The following is a 17,923-nucleotide window of genomic DNA, read 5'->3' as shown; positions in this document are numbered from 1 at the left end:
AAGTCTCACCTCTTTGGCTCCCACCCAGCCCCACTATGGAAACACAGGCTGTAAATTTTTATAGCCCAAATCCTAGTATCCACCACTTTCTGTGCTGTAGTCCCACTAGCTGCTCTTGGCCCTGCCGCTCCTGGCTCCCCGGCCTTAGTGAGTTTGGGAAACATCCCTCCAGTTCAACCTCGGCACCTTCCCTTGGTCACACATTAGGTATTATTTCTCCTTCAGCTGAAGGCTTTGTAGCTATTGAAAGGCAAGGCATCTCTTGATGTGAGCCTTGAAGGACAGGTTGCATTGGGTAGGCAGAGAGAAGCTGGTAAGGCCGTATATTGTCTAAGGGTCTGGAGGTGGGGTATAAGGGGTATACAAGTCATAGAGTTGGGAATAGGCAGAACCCAGAGAGGGGAGACGACTGGCCTGAGATAGAAGACCTTGCAAGGGAGAAGAAGGGTAGGAGCCTGGATGGTGTGAAATGGTAGAGGTGCATGGCTGGAATGGAAGGGGCGGGGCACCAGGCTTCAGATGCTTTTGGGTGCAGATGCAGATTTTCAGGATGTACAACATGGAGCATCCCCAAGGTAACTGTGTTGAGAACCTGCAAGGCAGGTGAATGTGGATCCTCTACCCGCTCTCCTGACTGAGTTCACCAAGGAACAAGCTTTGTAAACTATTTGAGGGTAGGGGCTGTGATTATTTACTCTCATATCTTCAGAGCCTGGTGTTGAGGTTGGTGCTTTGTAGGCACTCAGGGACTTTCAAATGAATGAAGGGAGGGAGGGAAGAAAGAAGGATGGGTCCATAGTAGGACCTGGTAATAGGCTGGGAGCTCCAGGCAAATGTCAACCAATCCCTCTCCTGGGTCAGCTCCCAGGGGCTCACGCTTCTTTGCATTTGCAGCTCTCATGAGGTCACTGTGCACAGGAAAGCTCTCTCCTCTAATCTCCTCTGATCCTACTGCACCAGAGAAATTAAGCCAGAATTCAACAAAGTCTCAGTCCAGATAAACAAGACAAAAGAAATAAGATTCAAAGAGAAGACCTTCTTCAAGGGAAAGTTGCTGTGTTTGTCCAAGACCTTTGTCCCATCCATGTATCATCCCCCAAGTAAACACTTCTCGTTCACCTGTTTATTAGATTTCAAGTGCAGTCCCTGGCCTGTAAGTCCCTACAATGAAACACATTAAGACAGAACTTAAAAACAATAGATTGACTAATTATAATCCAAAGACGAGTGTACCTCTAACCACAATTTTCATTTATTTTTAAATGTTTCCTTCATGGCCTTTCTTGTGGCTCACCCTATGCAGTTTGTGTATTTGTTGAAAACTTTATGTGTTTTTAACATGGTTTTTGCCAAACTTGGTTTTTCCGAGACCGTCTTTTCTCAGAGGCTCAGTTTTACCGTCCTATCTGCAGTCGGCTACTTTCGGTGGCAGAAGAGGCCACATCTGCTTCCTGTAGGCCCTCTGGGCAGAAGCATGCGGTGGTGTCTCCTCCTGATCTGGGCCCAGGGGCTGAGGCAGGCTTCCCTCACCTCAGGTAAGCCCTGAAACCCAGCAGAGCAGCAGGGAGGAAAAACAAGGCTAAACTTGGTGTGGAGACTTGGGTGCTTGTGTAGGGAAGACTCCAAGAGCATGCCACAGCTGCTTGAGAGAAAGAAATTGCAACTTTTAGAGTCCTGTGTACTCTTATGTAAGAAAGGACAATCTCTGAGAATGAGGCGTGGTTCTGTTTTTGGTGGCAGATGAAGGACTTTTTAGACTCTCGGGGTTGGAGGAGCCTGACTGGCCAGCACAAGAAGGAGCAGGAGAAGAAGAAGGGCTGGGCAGGAGGCATTGCCAGTTTGCTTTTAGAAGCTCATTTCTGCTCCAGCTTCTTTTCTGTTGCCTTTCAGGAACTTTCTGGGAAAACATCATAAGTTCTCTGTGAATTGAAAATGTCTTTTTCACAGATTCCAGAGATTCTACCACTAGAGACTGATTTTTTTGTTAAATTTATTTCTTCTATATTAAAAATCGGAGACAAATATTTCTGAGGGAGGGGAACACAAATATTTAAAAACTAGGGTATAAATTAGTTTTTATGTTGCTTTCTGAACTATCTGAGCATGGAGATGTGCCCAGGGTTGCTGGGGAGAGGTTAAGTGCTGAGAGGGTGGTTATGCCTGGGAGAAGCAGGGTTTCCTGCTAAGCTTCCTTTGCTATTGGATTTCTTGACTTTCCTGAAGGTTTTTTCAGGCACTGCAAATGACAATCAACCAAACAGCAAGGTTTTATTTCAAAGGATAATGCATCCGGCACAGAACTAGGCCGCAGGAAGAAACATAAAAACAAAACAAAATAAAAACAGAAGAGGTGGTGTCAGCTGACAAGGGCTTATATTCTAAGTGGGTAGACAAAATAGGCCTATGAAAATAACAAGCTGGCCATGAAGCTACACAGCAGAATATGCTGAGGGGGCAACGTGCTAAGTTGTGTAGTCATAAGCCAGGCATTTAGTAAGGTGCTAATTATACAATACAGGCAGTGAATGTGAAAGGAGAAGGGAGATTGAGATGGGTTGGGGTCTTCTAGGAGGCGTGGAGGGAGTACAGCCTTGACCAGCCTCCCTGTGGGTGAGGCATAAAGAGGGGCAGAAGTCAGCTCTGGAAGCATAGGGCAGTGGGTGGGGAGGAGATGGGCTGGGCTGGGCTGGAGTAGAGATGTGTGGAGAAGGGTGAGAAGACTGGAAAGACAACCTGAGTGGGGGACTGGGAGCCTTGAATAACAGGCATGGAGAGGAGCGTCTCTTGAAATGGAAGAAACAGGAAATAATTACAGCCTCTATGGAGGAGCAACAGGACGGACTGGAGAAACTATCATTCCAAAACCCAGTTGGGGCCTCAAAGCCCCTTAGAACTTTTCTAGGAAGGTTGAAGGCCAGCTCCTGACCCAGGACTCACATGTGCTTTGTACTCTTCCCTAGGAATGATGACAGGCACAATAGAAACAATGGGGAACATTTCTGCAGAGAAAGGTGGCTCTATCATCTTACAATGTCACCTCTCCTCCACCACGGCACAAGTGACCCAGGTCAACTGGGAGCAGCAGGACCAGCTTCTGGCCATTTGTAATGCTGACTTGGGGTGGCACATCTCCCCATCCTTCAAGGATCGAGTGGCCCCAGGCCCTGGCCTGGGCCTCACCCTCCAGTCGCTGACCATGAACGACACAGGGGAGTACTTCTGCATCTATCACACCTACCCTGATGGGACTTACACAGGGAGAATCTTCCTGGAGGTCCTAGAAAGCTCAGGTATTCCTGCTGGAGCAAGTTGGTGGATAAACCTCTCCCTCTAGCATAGAAAATGCAATCCCAAAACACTGCACAGCAGGGCTTCTCAATTTGGGATCACATTTGAATCACCTGAGGAGATTTTAAATCATACTGATGCCGAGGCCTCACCCAGACCAATTCAATCAGAATCCCTAATAGCAGAGCTAAACAAGGTAGGGGCTAAAAGCATTTCCAGGTGATTCTAATGGGCAGCCAATACTGAGAACCACTGTTCTTATGTAAGAAGCACATCTTACCTGTATTTTCTAGGAAGACCAGTTGATGAGGTCATATGCAAAAGTTCCCATTTATTGGTTTAGTATAATTGTGCAAATTAGAATTAACCCCTAAGTGTATAAAGATTAGAGCTGGTTAAAAACAAAGCACAGCTGGTGCTAAGTTTAATTGTACAATGATTTACATTTGTGTGGTACTTCCAAGTTTCCAAAATGCCCTCATATTCATTATCCACCTGCACATTTAAACCAATTCCCAGAGGTTAGAAAAGGATTCTTATCTTATCTGAGAGACACTATAGTACCATGGTTAAAAGCTCAGACTCTGACATCAGACAGTCTGGGTGCAAATCCTGGCTCTGCTGTTGCCGTCAGACAGGATTTCTTAGCTTCTCTGTGCATCAGTTTTCTCGTCTGTGAAAGGAAGATGAATATAAGACCTTATGCGATGCTAATGTAGGATTAAATTCCCTACTACAAGAAGATGTCCTTAGAACAATGCCTGGAACATGGTAAGTGCTGTATAAGTGTTAACTATTAGTATGATTCCCATTTGTTTGATGCAGGTGGAAGCTGGGGCTTAGGAGTTGCTCAGAGTGGTAGAGCTGATTTTAACACAGATGTTTTGGTTCTACTAAACTGCATCCTCAGAACTCCTATTTACTGCTATCAGTTATGTTGGAGATTAAGTTATATGGTCGCAAAACATGTGTAAACTGAGAAGATAAAAGGTTACCTTAAAGCTTCCTTTCAAATGTTACTTCTTTTTCTTTTGAGATGGAGTTTCGCTCTTGTTGCCCAGGCTGGAGTGCAATGGCGCAATCTCAGCTCACTGCAACCTCCGCCTCCTGAGTTCAAGCGATTCTCTCCTGCCTCAGCTTCCCGAGTAGCTGGGTTTACAGGCATGTGCCATCATGCCCAGCTAATTTTGTATTTTTAGTAGAGACGGGGTTTCTTCACGTTGGTCAGGCTGGTCTCAAACTGCCCACCTCCAGTGATCTGCCCGCCTCGGCCTCCCAAAGTGTTACTTCTTAACTGATTTCACATAGGCCAAACAAAGACCGATTAAGAGCCGAGGCTCTGGAATTGCACTGTCTGGGTTGACTATTGCAGTTGACCCCACGAAATCTGGGTAAATTATGTACTTTTTTTTCTCAGTTTTCTTGTCGATAAAATGTGGCAAATAATTTCATGAGTTGATACAAGTAACGTCTTACAACAGTGCTAGACAGGTAATAAGCTTAACTTAATAAGGGCTAGTTTTTATGCTATTTATTGGTTCATGGTTAGAGGAGGCCTGGGACAATAAGCAGGGGAGGGGACCTAGATTTTGGCAAAGTAACCAAGTGATGGCCTTGACCATTCTGGCCTCTTTACCCCAGTGTCATATGCCAGAGGACCCATCACCAGACGGCAGGACCAGGAACAGGGAGGGAGTTCATCAGGCAGAAGGCCCCTGTGGAGTGGTGGTCCCAGCAACTGAAGACCACATGGGAGCTATGTCTGGTTGCTAATCTCCAGGCCAGGCCATTCACGGATCGGTGGTCCTGACATGCACGCTTCTCCCCAAGGCCACAGTGGCACAGCTGTTTCCCAGCCTGAACCTGGGGAAATGAAAGTGCAAATTCTTCTCTGTGGCTCATGGACCCCTGGGGAGAGAGATCAGAAGATGTTCTATTGGACCCCTGTGCAGCCTCCCCACAAAGCCTGTATGTTTTCACCCTTTTGCCATTGCAGACTCCAGGGAACACCATTGGTCACTTGGCTCTTCCCTCTTGTTTCCCAAGTGGTCAGTTGCTTACGTGGAATGCTAACTCTCCTTAATTACTTGCATTAGTGCCAACCCTGGCTTCTTTTTGAACCTAATCTCAAACCTTAGTCCAAGTCCCTATCCTAATACTATCTGTAATATTTAAGCTATTCCTAACCTTTATGCTAAAATTGTACTTAACCCCAAAGTTAACCTGGTTAATAGGCAGAAGTTTTAAGTAACCCTTATACAGAGTCCGCCCCTTCCCCACTCTGCAGGTAGTGATGTCATGCTTACTCAGGGCTGCTTCTGTTTCAAAGACCTTGATGTCTTTGTTCTATGACCATAACTGTGAATGGAGACATTGGTGCTTTTATTTCAAACCAAAAATTCCAATGAAATTGATATATCTAATATCCCAAGTTCCACTCTGGTCCCAGTTGTATCTCGAACTTATCCTTAAACCTAACCAAACTCATTATCACAATCTTCCCTAAACCTCAACATGCTTTTAACTCCATCTATCTTCATCTGTCCCCAAGGTGTAAGAGAACCCAGGCCTAACCCTGGCTCCAATCTGGCTCTGTCCCCAAACTGATCATATATCCTTTCCTGGTTTTATGGATAGCCCTCTGCAGCCCCTCTTACCTGCTGCAGTGTGTTCTCTATGACCCCTTTGCTTTCCATCTGCCCTCTTTCCTCCAGAGCTAACTGTATGGCTATGGCTAACCAGGGGCCATCCTGGCCCACTGTGACTGAGTCCCTCAAGGCAGGAGGAACATGTTCTGGGGAATTGGAATTCTGCAGGCACCACCCTTGTCTTACTATGGATTGGATTCCTAAGCTACCTTTTAGCAACCCAGACCCTTAGTTAGAGGGATGAGATGCAAGGCTTTCTGCTGCACCCTTCTCCTTTGAAGACTCCCCTGGATACCTGAGTACTGCCCGAGCTCCTGGGGCAGCCTGGAAACCCACCTGCAGCACAGCATGCGTGGGGGTGAAGGTGCTCTTTTTCTCACATTCTTCTTGGGTCAGATCTTACTCATCTCTTCAAAACTCCCCTCCTGCATCTTCTTGCTTCCACTTACATGTTATCCCTTAATGAGATTCACTAGTTCATGATTTCACTTATGCCACAAATATTTACTGAGCATTCACTATGTGTCAGATGCTGAGAAAACAGCAAAGGATAAGAGTCCAGAGCCTCATGCCCTCCAGGGTTTCACAGCCTAGCTGGGAATAAGTGTTACAGGCTTAAGGTAAAAGGTTACACACTTTTTTTCATTTTTGTAATTTAATGTTAACTTTATTTTAATTTTGAATAAAATATTTTTATTGATATGATTTCATATTTGAAGTTCAATAAAAGAAAATATTCACTTTCTGAGTTTTTTTCTGGAGCTACTATTTGTTTCATTTCATGATTACCAAAAATGATTTTGCCAAATAGAAGAAAGGAATGTTAAAATGACCTGCTCTGGTGTCAAATATACAAGGTACACCACTGCTGAAAAGATCAGTCATTGATTTCATGATGGGCCAGGTGGAAACTCTGCTGTCCAAAGTGTTGGGCTTAAAGACTCCAGTCCCATGGTTACACAAAGGGCTTGGCCAATCCTCACCTCTCTGCCGTGAAGCTCGGGCTGCCCTGGGGAAATCAGCTTCACTTCTGGCTTCTGCCACTCATCTCTGTTTTGTCCTCCCTCTAGTGGCTGAGCACAGTGCCAGGTTCCAGATTCCATTGCTTGGAGCCATGGCCACGACGCTGGTGGTCATCTGCATAGCAGTCATCGTGGTGGTCGTGTTGGCTAGAAAGGTAATGGCTCTAGCTGCACATCTCAGTCATGGGCACCCCCACCTCTGCCACCCTGGTCCTTTCAGGTTCTCTTTCCACCCAGAGATAGACCCAGATGTGATCTTCCCCAGTGCTCTTTGTTCCTTTTTCCTGGCATTTGTTCTGCCTATTAGTGCAGTTATTTATGCTCTTCCCTTGTCCCTCTCATAGGGAGGGACCCCCTCGACAGCTGGACCTGTTTCCTACTCATCTTGCTGTCATCTGTAACTCCTGGTTTCTGCTTATCCCTTAAGCCACTACTCTGAGAGTTTATCTACTATGATTTTGATGCATCGTGGGCATCTATATATGCTAGAGCTTTCTGCACATTAGCTCTTTTGATTATTACAACTCTCTGGTAGTGCTAGGCTACCCAGCATGTCTGTAGAATGAGAAATAAACACTCCAAAAATGTAGGGTTAGGCCAGGAGCTGTGGCTCACACCTCAGGAGCCACAGATACAGCTGGTGCTATTGGGAAAGTCAGTGATCTGTAATATTTTCATTTATGTGTTGGCTATCACAATAGACATAATTCCCACTCGGGAGACTGTGGCGGGAGGATCACTTCACTCTAGGAGTTCAAGGCTGCAGTGAGCTACGACTGCACTCCAGTGTGGGCAACAGAGCAAGACTCTATCTCTAAAAAAAAAAAAAAAAAAAAAATAGTGGTAAAGTGGGCATGGCAAGATCAGCAGGTTGTAAATCCTCTGTTTAGCTTAAGAGTTTTTGTGGCTGAAAGAGTAATGAATGGGGAATTGAAAGATCTAGTTTCTAGTTTTGGCAATGAGTGTATGCTTTTAGGAAAGTTACTTAATCTTTCAAGGTCTTCATTTCCTTATATATAAAATGGGGATTTGTCTTAGTCTATTTTCTGCTGCTGTAACAGAATACAATTATTGGGAAATTTATAAAGAAAAGAAGTTTATTTGGCTCATGGTTCTGGAGGCTGGGAAGTCCAGGAGCATGGTGCATTTGGCAAGGTTCATGGCAAGGTCCGTGGCAGAAGGCATCATGTGATGAGTGCGTGCATGTGAGAGAGAGAGAGAGAAATGAGGCCAAACTCATCCTTTTAATTAGGAACTTACTCCCATGATACCTAACCCACTCCTGAGATAATGGCGTTAATCCCTTCATGAGGGCAGATCTTCATGGCCTAATCACCTCTTAAAAGCATTACCACTTAATACTATTACAATGGTAATTAAGTTTCCAACACATGGCCTTTTGGGGGACACATTAAAACCATAGCCGTATTATAATTCAGCTTGCTTTATATCATAGAGTTGTGATGAACAAGTGGCATATTTCATGTAAAATCTTTATAAATAATGAAGAATTATGTCAGTGAAATTTATGTCATCAGCTACTGGCATTGATTGGGAGGAGTGAAAGAATTTCCACTCCTTGCTTTGTCTGATCTCTTGGGCCCTTTAAGTCAGCTCAGCCCAGGTCGCCTTAATTCAAGTCACCACATAAATATTTTGGGAAATGCAAGTTTGTAATTTCTACCTTTACCCTAGACCCTCCGCCTGAGATCCTAACCCACTTTTCCTCCAATTCTAATTCCATTCAATTAACAACTCAATTCTGCAGCCTGGTTGAACTGCAGTGGCTGAGATATGGCTGGTGCTATTGGGAAAGTCAATGATCTGTAATATTTTCATTTATGTGTTGGCTATCACAATAGACATAATGAGGAAAGGAACCCTCTATGGGAAGGTGAGGACAAGAGAAATATGATTGAATAGAGGGGGGAGGTGAAGAAGATGAAAGTTGATCTCTTAGCTTGGAAGGGAGCTGTGATGATGGTTGGTGAACAGGTTCTCTGCTGTTAGCAGTGTCCTGATGGTCTGGAATAAAAGAATCAAAGGCTCTTTAGAAGGAGCTGAACAACTTTTCCTGTTAAGGATTCAAGACTGGTTAATTTTCATTCTGGGCACCTGGACTAACTTTGGTCATCTGGAGGGTAGAGAAAGAGGAAAAGGTGAAGAGACCTATTGAGTCCTGTTGCCCCCTTTCTACAGTGTTTGATCCCCCAGCCCTCTCTGACATTCCACTGCTTCCTGTGTAGTGCAGGTCCTCTCTGCATCTTTCCTGTACTTTGGCTATAGTTGCCAGTCTTCTGTCTCTCTCTCCTTGCTCAAAGCATTTTATACTTGCATTATTCAGGGTTCCAGCAGGGAACATGCAGTACTCAAACTGGGTTGTTTGAAGACAGTTTAATAATAGGATTTCCAGAAGTCTAGTAGGATGTAAGGACACCACAAGGAGGAGTAGCAAGGTATTGTAACCATTCCTAGTTCTTCAAAGGGGAGGGGAGGGGCTAATTATTGGAGCCTGGAAGGAGAGAGTTATGTGGAGGGGTCTCCTTCAGAATTGTTGTAGTCTTTGCTGGAGGGTCACAACCAGTCCAAGGCCACCCTGCAGAAAGAATAAAGGGAACTACATACCCTCATCTCGTTCCTCTCTCCATTCCCCTACTGTTGCTTTGCATTGGCTGACCTCAAACTTAGGTTGGAGGATAAGGGGACTCGTTGATGCAGTACATTTAGTACAGTCTTCATAGGGCACAGAATAGGGTGGAGAAAGTTAGAGAGTAGAGCCAAGAGGCAAATGGCTGGTATCCATACAAGTGGTGCTCATAGACATGAACACTGGACAAAGGATTTTGACTTTCCGTGGGGTTGGCTGGCTTCAGCCTTCTCTCTTGTAGTCTTGACCTCTTTTGATTATGTATGTAAGCAATACCCTTCTTGGCTGCCCAGCTGTATTTCTCCTGGGCACACCGTGCTCTATTAACCATTTTAATATCCCCACAGATCAGGTTTTCTTGGCTCCCATTGAAGTAATTACATCCATTTTGTTTCTTAAGTGCTGCTATCTGTTCTCTACTATTTTGGGATCTCCTCATCCTCATTGCTACTAGGGATCCAGTTCTGTAAAAGCATCCCCTACTTTAGCCCTAGCCTGTAGAGGAGAGATACCACCAAACTTCTCACTGATGCTGGAGCTCCCCTAGCACATTCTTTTCCAGCTTAGTAAAAGGGATATTCTTTTTCTTTTTCCTTTTATCCACTTTATTGTTGCTATTATCTTAAGGGATGTTCTCTGGATCTTCCCTAGAAGAGCCAATATAATCAGCTATTGGATTTTGGAAATTATTCAGTACAGGGATTGGCAAAATTTCTCTGTAAAGGGACAGATAGTATATCTTTTTGGGTTTGTAGGTCATATGGTCTCTGTTGCAACAATTCAACTCTGCCATTGTAGTGTGAAAGTGCTATAGATTATATATAAATGAATGACTATGACTGTTCCAACAAACCTTTATTTATAAACATTAAAATGTTAATTTCATATAATTTTTATGTGTAATAAAATGTTAGTTTTTCATTCTATAAATTTACATTTTTAAATTTTTTATGTATTTTTTATTTCAATAGGTTTTTGGGGAATAAGTCCTTTAGTGGTGATTTCTGAGATTTTGGTGCACCCATCATCTGAACAGTGTACGCTGTACCCAGTGTGTAGTCCTTTATCCCTCACCCCTCTCCCACTCTTTCCCCTGAGTCCCCAAAGTCCATTAGTCCCTTGTATCATTCTTAGGTCTTTGCATCCTCATAGCTTAGCTCCCACTTCTGAGTGAGAACATACAATGTTTGGTTTTTCATTCCCGAATTGCTTCACTTATAGTAGTGGTTTCCAATTCCATCCAGGCTGCTGCAAATGCCATTATTTTGTTCCTTTTTATGGCTGAGTAGTATTCCATGGTGTGTGTATATATATATATACATATATATTAATATATATGTATATATATATATATATATTCATATATATGTATATATATATTCACATATATATGTATATATATATTCACACACACACACACACACACGCACACACGCACACACACTACAATTTCTTTATCCACTCATTGATTGATGGGCATTTGGGCTGGTTCCACATTTTTGCAATTGCAAATTGTGCTGCTTTTTATATAATGACTTCTTTTCCTCTGGGTAGACACCCAGTAGTGGGATTACTGGATTAAATGGTAGTTCTACTTTTAGTTCTTTAAGGAATCTCCACACTGTTTTCCATAGTCGTACTAGTTTACATTTCCACAAGCAGTGTAAAAGTGTTCCCCTTTCACCACATCCATGCCAACGTCTGTTATTTTTTTATTTTTTGATTAAGGCCATTCTTACAAGCGTAAGGTGGTATTGCGTTTTGATTTGCGTTTCCCTCATAATTAGTGATGTTGAGCATTTTTTCATATGTTTGTTGGCCATTTGTATATTCTTTTCTGAGAATTGTCTGTTTATGTCCTTAGCCCACTTTTTGATGAGATTTTTTTTTCAGCTGATTTGTTTGAATTCCTTGTAGATTCTGGATATTAGCCCTTTGTTGGATATATAGTCTACAAATATTTTCTCCCATTCTGTGGGCTTTCTGTTTACTCTGCTGATTATTTCTTTTGCTGTGCAGAAGATATTACTTTTTAAAACTATTTTTGTTTTTAAAAAACACTTAACATATAAAAGCCATCTTTAGTTCAAGGGCTGTAAAAAACCAGCAGTAGGCCATATTTGACCCACAAAACTCTAAATCAAAAAATTTCTGATTTAGTAGGTTTATTCCAGCATTCTTGCTTCTCTGAGCATTTTGTTTCCCTTTTCCATAGTTTGCCAAAGCAGTGTTGTCATCTCTATTGACAGCAGTATATCAGAATCATCTCCTGGGGCCCTTGTGAGGATGTTAAATATTGAGTGTTCCAATATTGACACATTATCCCTTATCCAGTCTCATGTTCTACCCCCCACCACAATCCATCACCTCCAGAATTCATGCCTAGGCATCTTCTCCCAGTCCCTGCCACTAGATGTTAGCCAGGTCCTTTAGTATATAACCTTTCTCTTCTCTTAGCAGACCCAGCACTTCCTCCATTAGCATGGGCTGAGATTTTATCCTAATTACGGGCCTGATGGACAGTAGGGGAGGCAGAGGAAGGGCCCAGCAGGGATTCTCTTCCATCAAGGGGAAGTGGGCCACTTCTGCAGCTCCAGATGGTATAAGAGAAGCAGGTGGTTCCTGGCTCTCAAATGCATCTTTCCAGAGATTCTCATTCCAAGTTTCAGGAGACTCCTCCTCTACCATCAAGATGCTAGCTTTAGCATAGAAAATTTACCTAGGCTTAGAATCCGCCTTCTTTAAAGTCCTGTCCCTCTTACAATTAGCTTATATACCTGGTCTTCAGCTGTGGATAGATGAGTGTCTCTTAACTGCTGCCAAGGAGGAGCTTTAACTCTCACACTTTGAGTTGCTGATAGATCTGAGGCTGTCATTTTCTCACTTCAGTCCATTGGTGCAATTTAGCAAAAGTCAATTTTCAGTCCTAATAGTAACTATTTACCCTATACTATTGACCCAATTCCAGAGTTCTAACACTAACTATTTACCCTATACATCTCAAATGTTAGAGTCAGTGCACCAGCTCATAGTTCCCATCCATCTGTGTCCCATCTCATTTCACCACCAGTCATGGGGTTTGTGTTGCCATCTAGCAGGTGAGTGATCCCCTTCTGCAATCCTGTTCTTACAGGCTGCCTTCTAGGACTATTCCCAGCAGCAACTGTTTTAGATCAGGCCACCGGAAATAGAGCCTGACATGCAAATTTTGGTGAGAATGACTTATTGGGACAGCTCTCAGATGAAAAGTATGAAGGAAGCAGTATAGGGAGGGCTAAGGGAAGAAAGCTCAGCATGGATATGGTCTCAGCTGGAGACTTGGCTGAAGCAAGAATTGTACAGAGCTGGTTGAACCTTTAGGCAGGGAGCTGGCATTTTGGAAATCCACCTAGGTCAGTCATTACTTTTGGCTGCTCACCAGGGAGGGCCCAAGAGCAATTCTCCAGAGAAGGGGCTGCTGTGAGCTCACAGCGTACACTCCCAGCATCTGGAAAATGGGAGTGCTGGTCAGGTAGAGAGATCTGAGCAGGAACTGTACATTAGTTATGGGTCTCTGGAGGGACAGAACCAATAAGAGATATAGATGGATGGATGGATGGATGGATGGATGGATAGATAGATAGATAGATGAGGAGGGATTTGTTAGGGGAATTTGTTCATGTGATTGTAAAGGCTGAGAAGTCTCACCACAGGCTGTCTGCAAGCTGGAGACCTTGGGATGCTGGTAGCATGGCTCAGTTCAAGTCCAACAGCCTCAGAACCACCGAGGCTGTTGGTGTAATTCACAGTCCAAGGCTAAGGGCCTGAAAACCCAGGGTCGGGAGCACTGGTTTAAGTCCTGGAGTCCAAAAGCCAGGGAGCCTGGTGTCCTGATGTCCAAGGACAGGAGGAGAAGAGTGTGTCCCAATTCCAAGGAGAGAAAGTACAATTTTGCCTCTCTTCTGTTTTGGGAAAGGCAGGCCTCCAGGTGACTGGATAGTGCCTGGCTACATTTAGAGTGTATCTTACCCACTCACTTCACTCAAACTGACATGCCAATCTCCTTTGGAAACACCTTCACAGACCCACCGAAATGGGCTTTACTAGCTCTCTCAGGTCCCTTAATCCAGTTAAGCTGATACCTAAAATTAGCTATGACAGGCACAACAGCATTCACTACAGACCTTGAGCGCCCATAGACTGTGTTATTTAGGAGCATGTTCTTTGGAATCAGACAGTCCTAGGTTTGGGTCCCAACTCAACCACTTGAGTAGCTGTACCACCTAACTTTGATGAACCTCTGTTTTCTCATCTGTAAAATGCCGATAATTATGGCATTGCCTTCATAAGGTCACGAGAAAACTTCAGTCAAATAATAATTAATGTAAGGCACTTAGCATTTTTCCTAGCATGTAAGCTGGAAAGGTGAGTGGGACCATCACAAGGGGTGTTTTTGGGATCATGACAAGGGATGTTTTGGGGATCATCACAGTTTCTTGTGAGGAATGTAGTGAAATTATGGATTTTCTTCTTGGGCAAAATTTTCTATACAATTTACAAATCCCCTGAAATCCAGCTGTGCAACTCAGGTTAAGCACCCTCCTATATACAGTGGAGCCATTGAAGAGTTTTAGGCGGAAATATGGACTGACACAACTTTTGTTTTTGAAAATCACTGTGCTGGTGACCATGTGGAGTTGGACTAGAGTAACAGGGAGTCCAGAAACAGTGAGGATGAAGCCCAGGTGTGATAGAAGACATGGATATAGAGATGGAAAAGAGGGAGTAGATTTCAGAACTGCCTAGGATTAAAATTGGATGAAGTTTTACAGATAAATCGAGTTGAACATTAGCCTCCAGATTTCTGATCAGCTGCTGCCATAAACCAGGGCAGTGAATATAGGGGCAGGAGTGGTTTGTTGGGGTGGGAATGTGATGGTTTCTTTTGAGACAAGTTGAGTCTGAGCTTGCCATGGGTCATCAGGTGATGATGCCCAGTGGACAGGTGGACACCTGCATCTGGAGCTCAGGGCAGAAGCCTGGGCTAGTTTAGATAGAGATTTGGGCATCTTCAGAGGACAGATGGTGGTTGTAGATATAAGAAAGTAGATGCTCATGAAGTCGCTCAGAGAGCATGTTTAGCGTGAGAGAAAGCAGAGAGCAGAACCCTGGGGAACCCCATGGTTTGGGGAGCTGATGTGCAAAGAGAAAAGGGGCAGGCCTGGCTGAAGACGAAGGTGGCGGTTCAAAGGAGGAGAAGAGAATCAGGAGAGAGTGATGCCAAAGGAGCCAGAGAAAGAGAACATTTCAGAAAGGAAGAGGTCAACAGAGTCAAGTGCAGTAAAGAGTAAAAGAAAATAGAGAACGGAAAGCTGCCTCACTAAGCTTAGCGAACAGGAAGTAACAAGGTGTGTGGCACGTGGTATATGTAGTAAGTGCAGTTTCCGTGGACTAGTTAGCTTTTAAATCTAGCTGTAATGCGGTTGAGAAATTAAGGGCTAAGCAACTGGTGTTGGTAAGAACACAAGTTTGCCGGTGTGCATGTGTGTAAGAAAGGAAGAGAGAGATCACAATAACTCTCAATATATGTCATATTGGGGAGTAACTTTCGAATAACATCCCCACATACTCACTTTGTAGTTTGTTTGTTTTTAGAAGAAATCCCTCAGAGTCCACTCTGTGGAAAGCGACCTCAGGAGAAAATCAGCTGGGCAGGAGGAATGGAGCCCCAGTGCTCCCTCACCCCCAGGAAGCTGTGTCCAGGCAGAAGCTGCACCTGCTGGGCTCTGTGGAGAGCAGTGGGGAGAGGACTGTGCCGAGCTGCATGACTACTTCAATGTCCTGAGTTACAGAAGCCTGGGTAACTGCAGCTTCTTCACAGAGACTGGTTAGCAACCAGAGGCATCTTCTGGAAGATATACTTTTGTCTTTGCTATTATAGATGAATTTATAAGCAACTGTACTCTCCATGAGTGCTGCGTGTGTGTGTGTGTGTTCAGTTGAGTGAATAAATGTCATCCTCTTCTCCATCTTCGTTTCCTTGGCCTTTTCTTTCTATTCCGTTTTGCATTATGGGAGGCCTAGGGTGAGTAGCATGGATCTTGATCATAAATGCAAAATTAAAAAATATCTTGACCTGGTTTTAAATCTGGAAGTTTGAGCAGATCCTATGTCTCTGAGAGACACATTCCTCATAATGGCCAGCATTTTGGGCTACAAGGTTTTGTGGTTGGTGACGAGGATGGCATGACTGCAGAGCCATCCTCATCTCATTTTTTCACTGTCATTTTCAGTAACATTCACTCATTCAAAGGCAGGTTATAAATAAGTCCTGGTATCAGCCTCTATGGGGAGATTTGAGAGTGACTAAATCTTGGTATCTGCCCTCAAGAACTTACAGTTAAATGGGGAGACAGTGTTGTCATGAAAAGGTATTATAGTAAGGAGAGAAGGAGACATACACAGGCCTTCAGGAAGACACGACAGTTTGGGGTGAGGTAGTTGGCACAGGCTTATCTGTGATGAAGTGGCCTGGGAGCACCAAGGGGATGTTGAGGCTAGTCTGGGAGGAGCAGGAGTTTTGTCTAGGGAACTTGTAGGAACTTCTTGGAACTGAAAGTCCCACAAAGAAGGCCCTGGCACCAAGGGAGTCAGCAAACTTCAGATTTTATTCTCTGGGCAGGCATTTCAAGTTTCCTTTTGCTGTGATGTACTCATCCATTAGACGGCCTGATACAGGCCTCTAGGCTATTCCGGCCGTGTGTGCTGGGGAAGCCCCAGGAAACGCACATGCCCACAGAGGGAGCCAAGTCTTAGCATTTGGGCCTTGATCTACCTTTTCTGCAGCAATACACTCTTGAGCCTTTGAAAAAAGAACGTTTCCCACTAAAAAGAAAATGTGGATTTTTAAAATAGGGACTCTTCCTAGGGGAAAAAGGGGGGCTGGGGGTGACAGAGGGTTTAAAAAATAAGCACCCTCAAACTAACTTCTTCGAACCCTTTTATTCACTCCCTGACGTCTTTGTGCTGGGGTTGGGGTAACTGAACTGCTTATTTCTGTTTAATTGCATTCAGGCTGGATCTTAGAAGACTTTTATCCTTCCACCATCTCTCTCAGAGGAATGAGCGGGGAGGTTGGATTTACTGGTGACTGATTTTCTTTCATGGGCCAAGGAACTGAAAGAGAATGTGAAGCAAGGCTGTGTCTTGCCCATGGTTAAAAATAAAGCATTGCCCTGCTTCCTAAGACTTAGACTGGGGTTGACAATTGTTTTAGCAACAAGACAATTCAACTATTTCTCCTAGGATTTTTATTATTATTATTTTTTCACTTTTCTACCAAATGGGTTACGTAGTTAGGAAGAATGAACTGAAATATGTCCAGAGCTCCAAGTCCTTTGGAAGAAAGATAGAGAAATGTAAAAATGTTGTTGTTTGCTGTGGCAGTTTACAGCATTTTTCTTGCAAAATTAGTGCAAATCTGTTGGAAATAGAACACAATTCACAAATTGGAAGTGAACTAAAATGTAATGATGAAAAGGGAGTAGTGTTTTGATTTGGAGGAGGTGTATATTCGGCAGAGGTTGGACTGAGAGTTGGGTGTTATTTAACATAATTATGGTAATTGGGAAACATTTATAAACACTATTGGGATGGTGATAAAATACAAAAGGGCCTATAGATGTTAGAAATGGGTCAGGTTACTGAAATGGGATTCAATTTGAAAAAAATTTTTTAAATAGAACTCACTGAACTAGATTCTCCTCTGAGAACCAGAGAAGACCATCTCACAGCTGGATTCCTGGAGACATGCATTAGCCACCACGTAGCCACTTTCCACATGTGGCCATCAACCACTTAAGATGGGGTTAGTTTAAATCAAGATGTGCTGTTATAATTGGTATAATTATAAAATCACACTAGATTTTGGAGATTTAATATGAATAATAAGAATACTATTTCAGTAGTTTTGGTATATTGTGTGTCAAAAATGATAATATTTTGGATGTATTGGGTGAAATAAAATATTAACGTTAGTTTCATGTTTCTTTTTCTTTTTAACATGGCTACTGGAAAGTCTAAAATTGCATATGTGGCTCTCATATTTCTATGGGACTGTGCTGCTGTAGTAGCTAAACCCAAGCCAAGCTGATACCCAGGGAGGGTGTCTATCTATGTCTATTGGTCTCCATTTCTTTTTCTTTCAAAATAGTGTTTGAGGAAGATTTTCCCGCTTATGATGTCTTTTGGGAAATATGTAGGGAAGCATCACAGAGAAGATTGAGGAAGGGGAACACTCAGTGCTGACAGGAAGCGATGCCAGGCTTTTCCGAGTCCCC

The 17,923-nt window shown here is 43.5% G+C and overlaps 1 protein-coding gene across 1 annotated transcript; it reads left to right on the top strand.

The window, feature by feature from the left end:
• The first annotated feature begins 1,404 nt into the window (after positions 1 to 1,404).
• TIGIT (T cell immunoreceptor with Ig and ITIM domains) lies at positions 1,405 to 17,620 on the top strand. The gene is made up of 4 exons (XM_030801793.1): positions 1,405 to 1,535; positions 2,961 to 3,290; positions 7,007 to 7,113; positions 15,240 to 17,620. The coding sequence occupies exons 1-4, from the start codon at positions 1,475 to 1,477 to the stop codon at positions 15,474 to 15,476; spliced, it is 735 nt and encodes a 244-aa protein (XP_030657653.1). The 5' UTR covers positions 1,405 to 1,474; the 3' UTR covers positions 15,477 to 17,620.
• The last annotated feature ends 303 nt before the right edge of the window (positions 17,621 to 17,923 follow it).

The sequence above is a fragment of the Nomascus leucogenys genome, chromosome 21 (genome assembly GCF_006542625.1).
Source record: "Nomascus leucogenys isolate Asia chromosome 21, Asia_NLE_v1, whole genome shotgun sequence".
Taxonomy (NCBI): Eukaryota; Metazoa; Chordata; class Mammalia; order Primates; family Hylobatidae; genus Nomascus; species Nomascus leucogenys.
This window is presented reverse-complemented; position numbering and strand designations above follow the sequence as displayed.

Coding starts and splice junctions, on each gene's coding strand:
- TIGIT (XM_030801793.1), top strand. CDS start 1,475: ATGCGGTGGTGTCTCCTCCTGATCTGGGCCCAGGGGCTGAGGCAGGCT. Junction 3,291..7,006: donor GGAGGTCCTAGAAAGCTCAG/GTATTCCTGCTG, acceptor TCCTCCCTCTAG/TGGCTGAGCACAGTGCCAGG. Junction 7,114..15,239: donor TGGTCGTGTTGGCTAGAAAG/GTAATGGCTCTA, acceptor GTTTGTTTTTAG/AAGAAATCCCTCAGAGTCCA.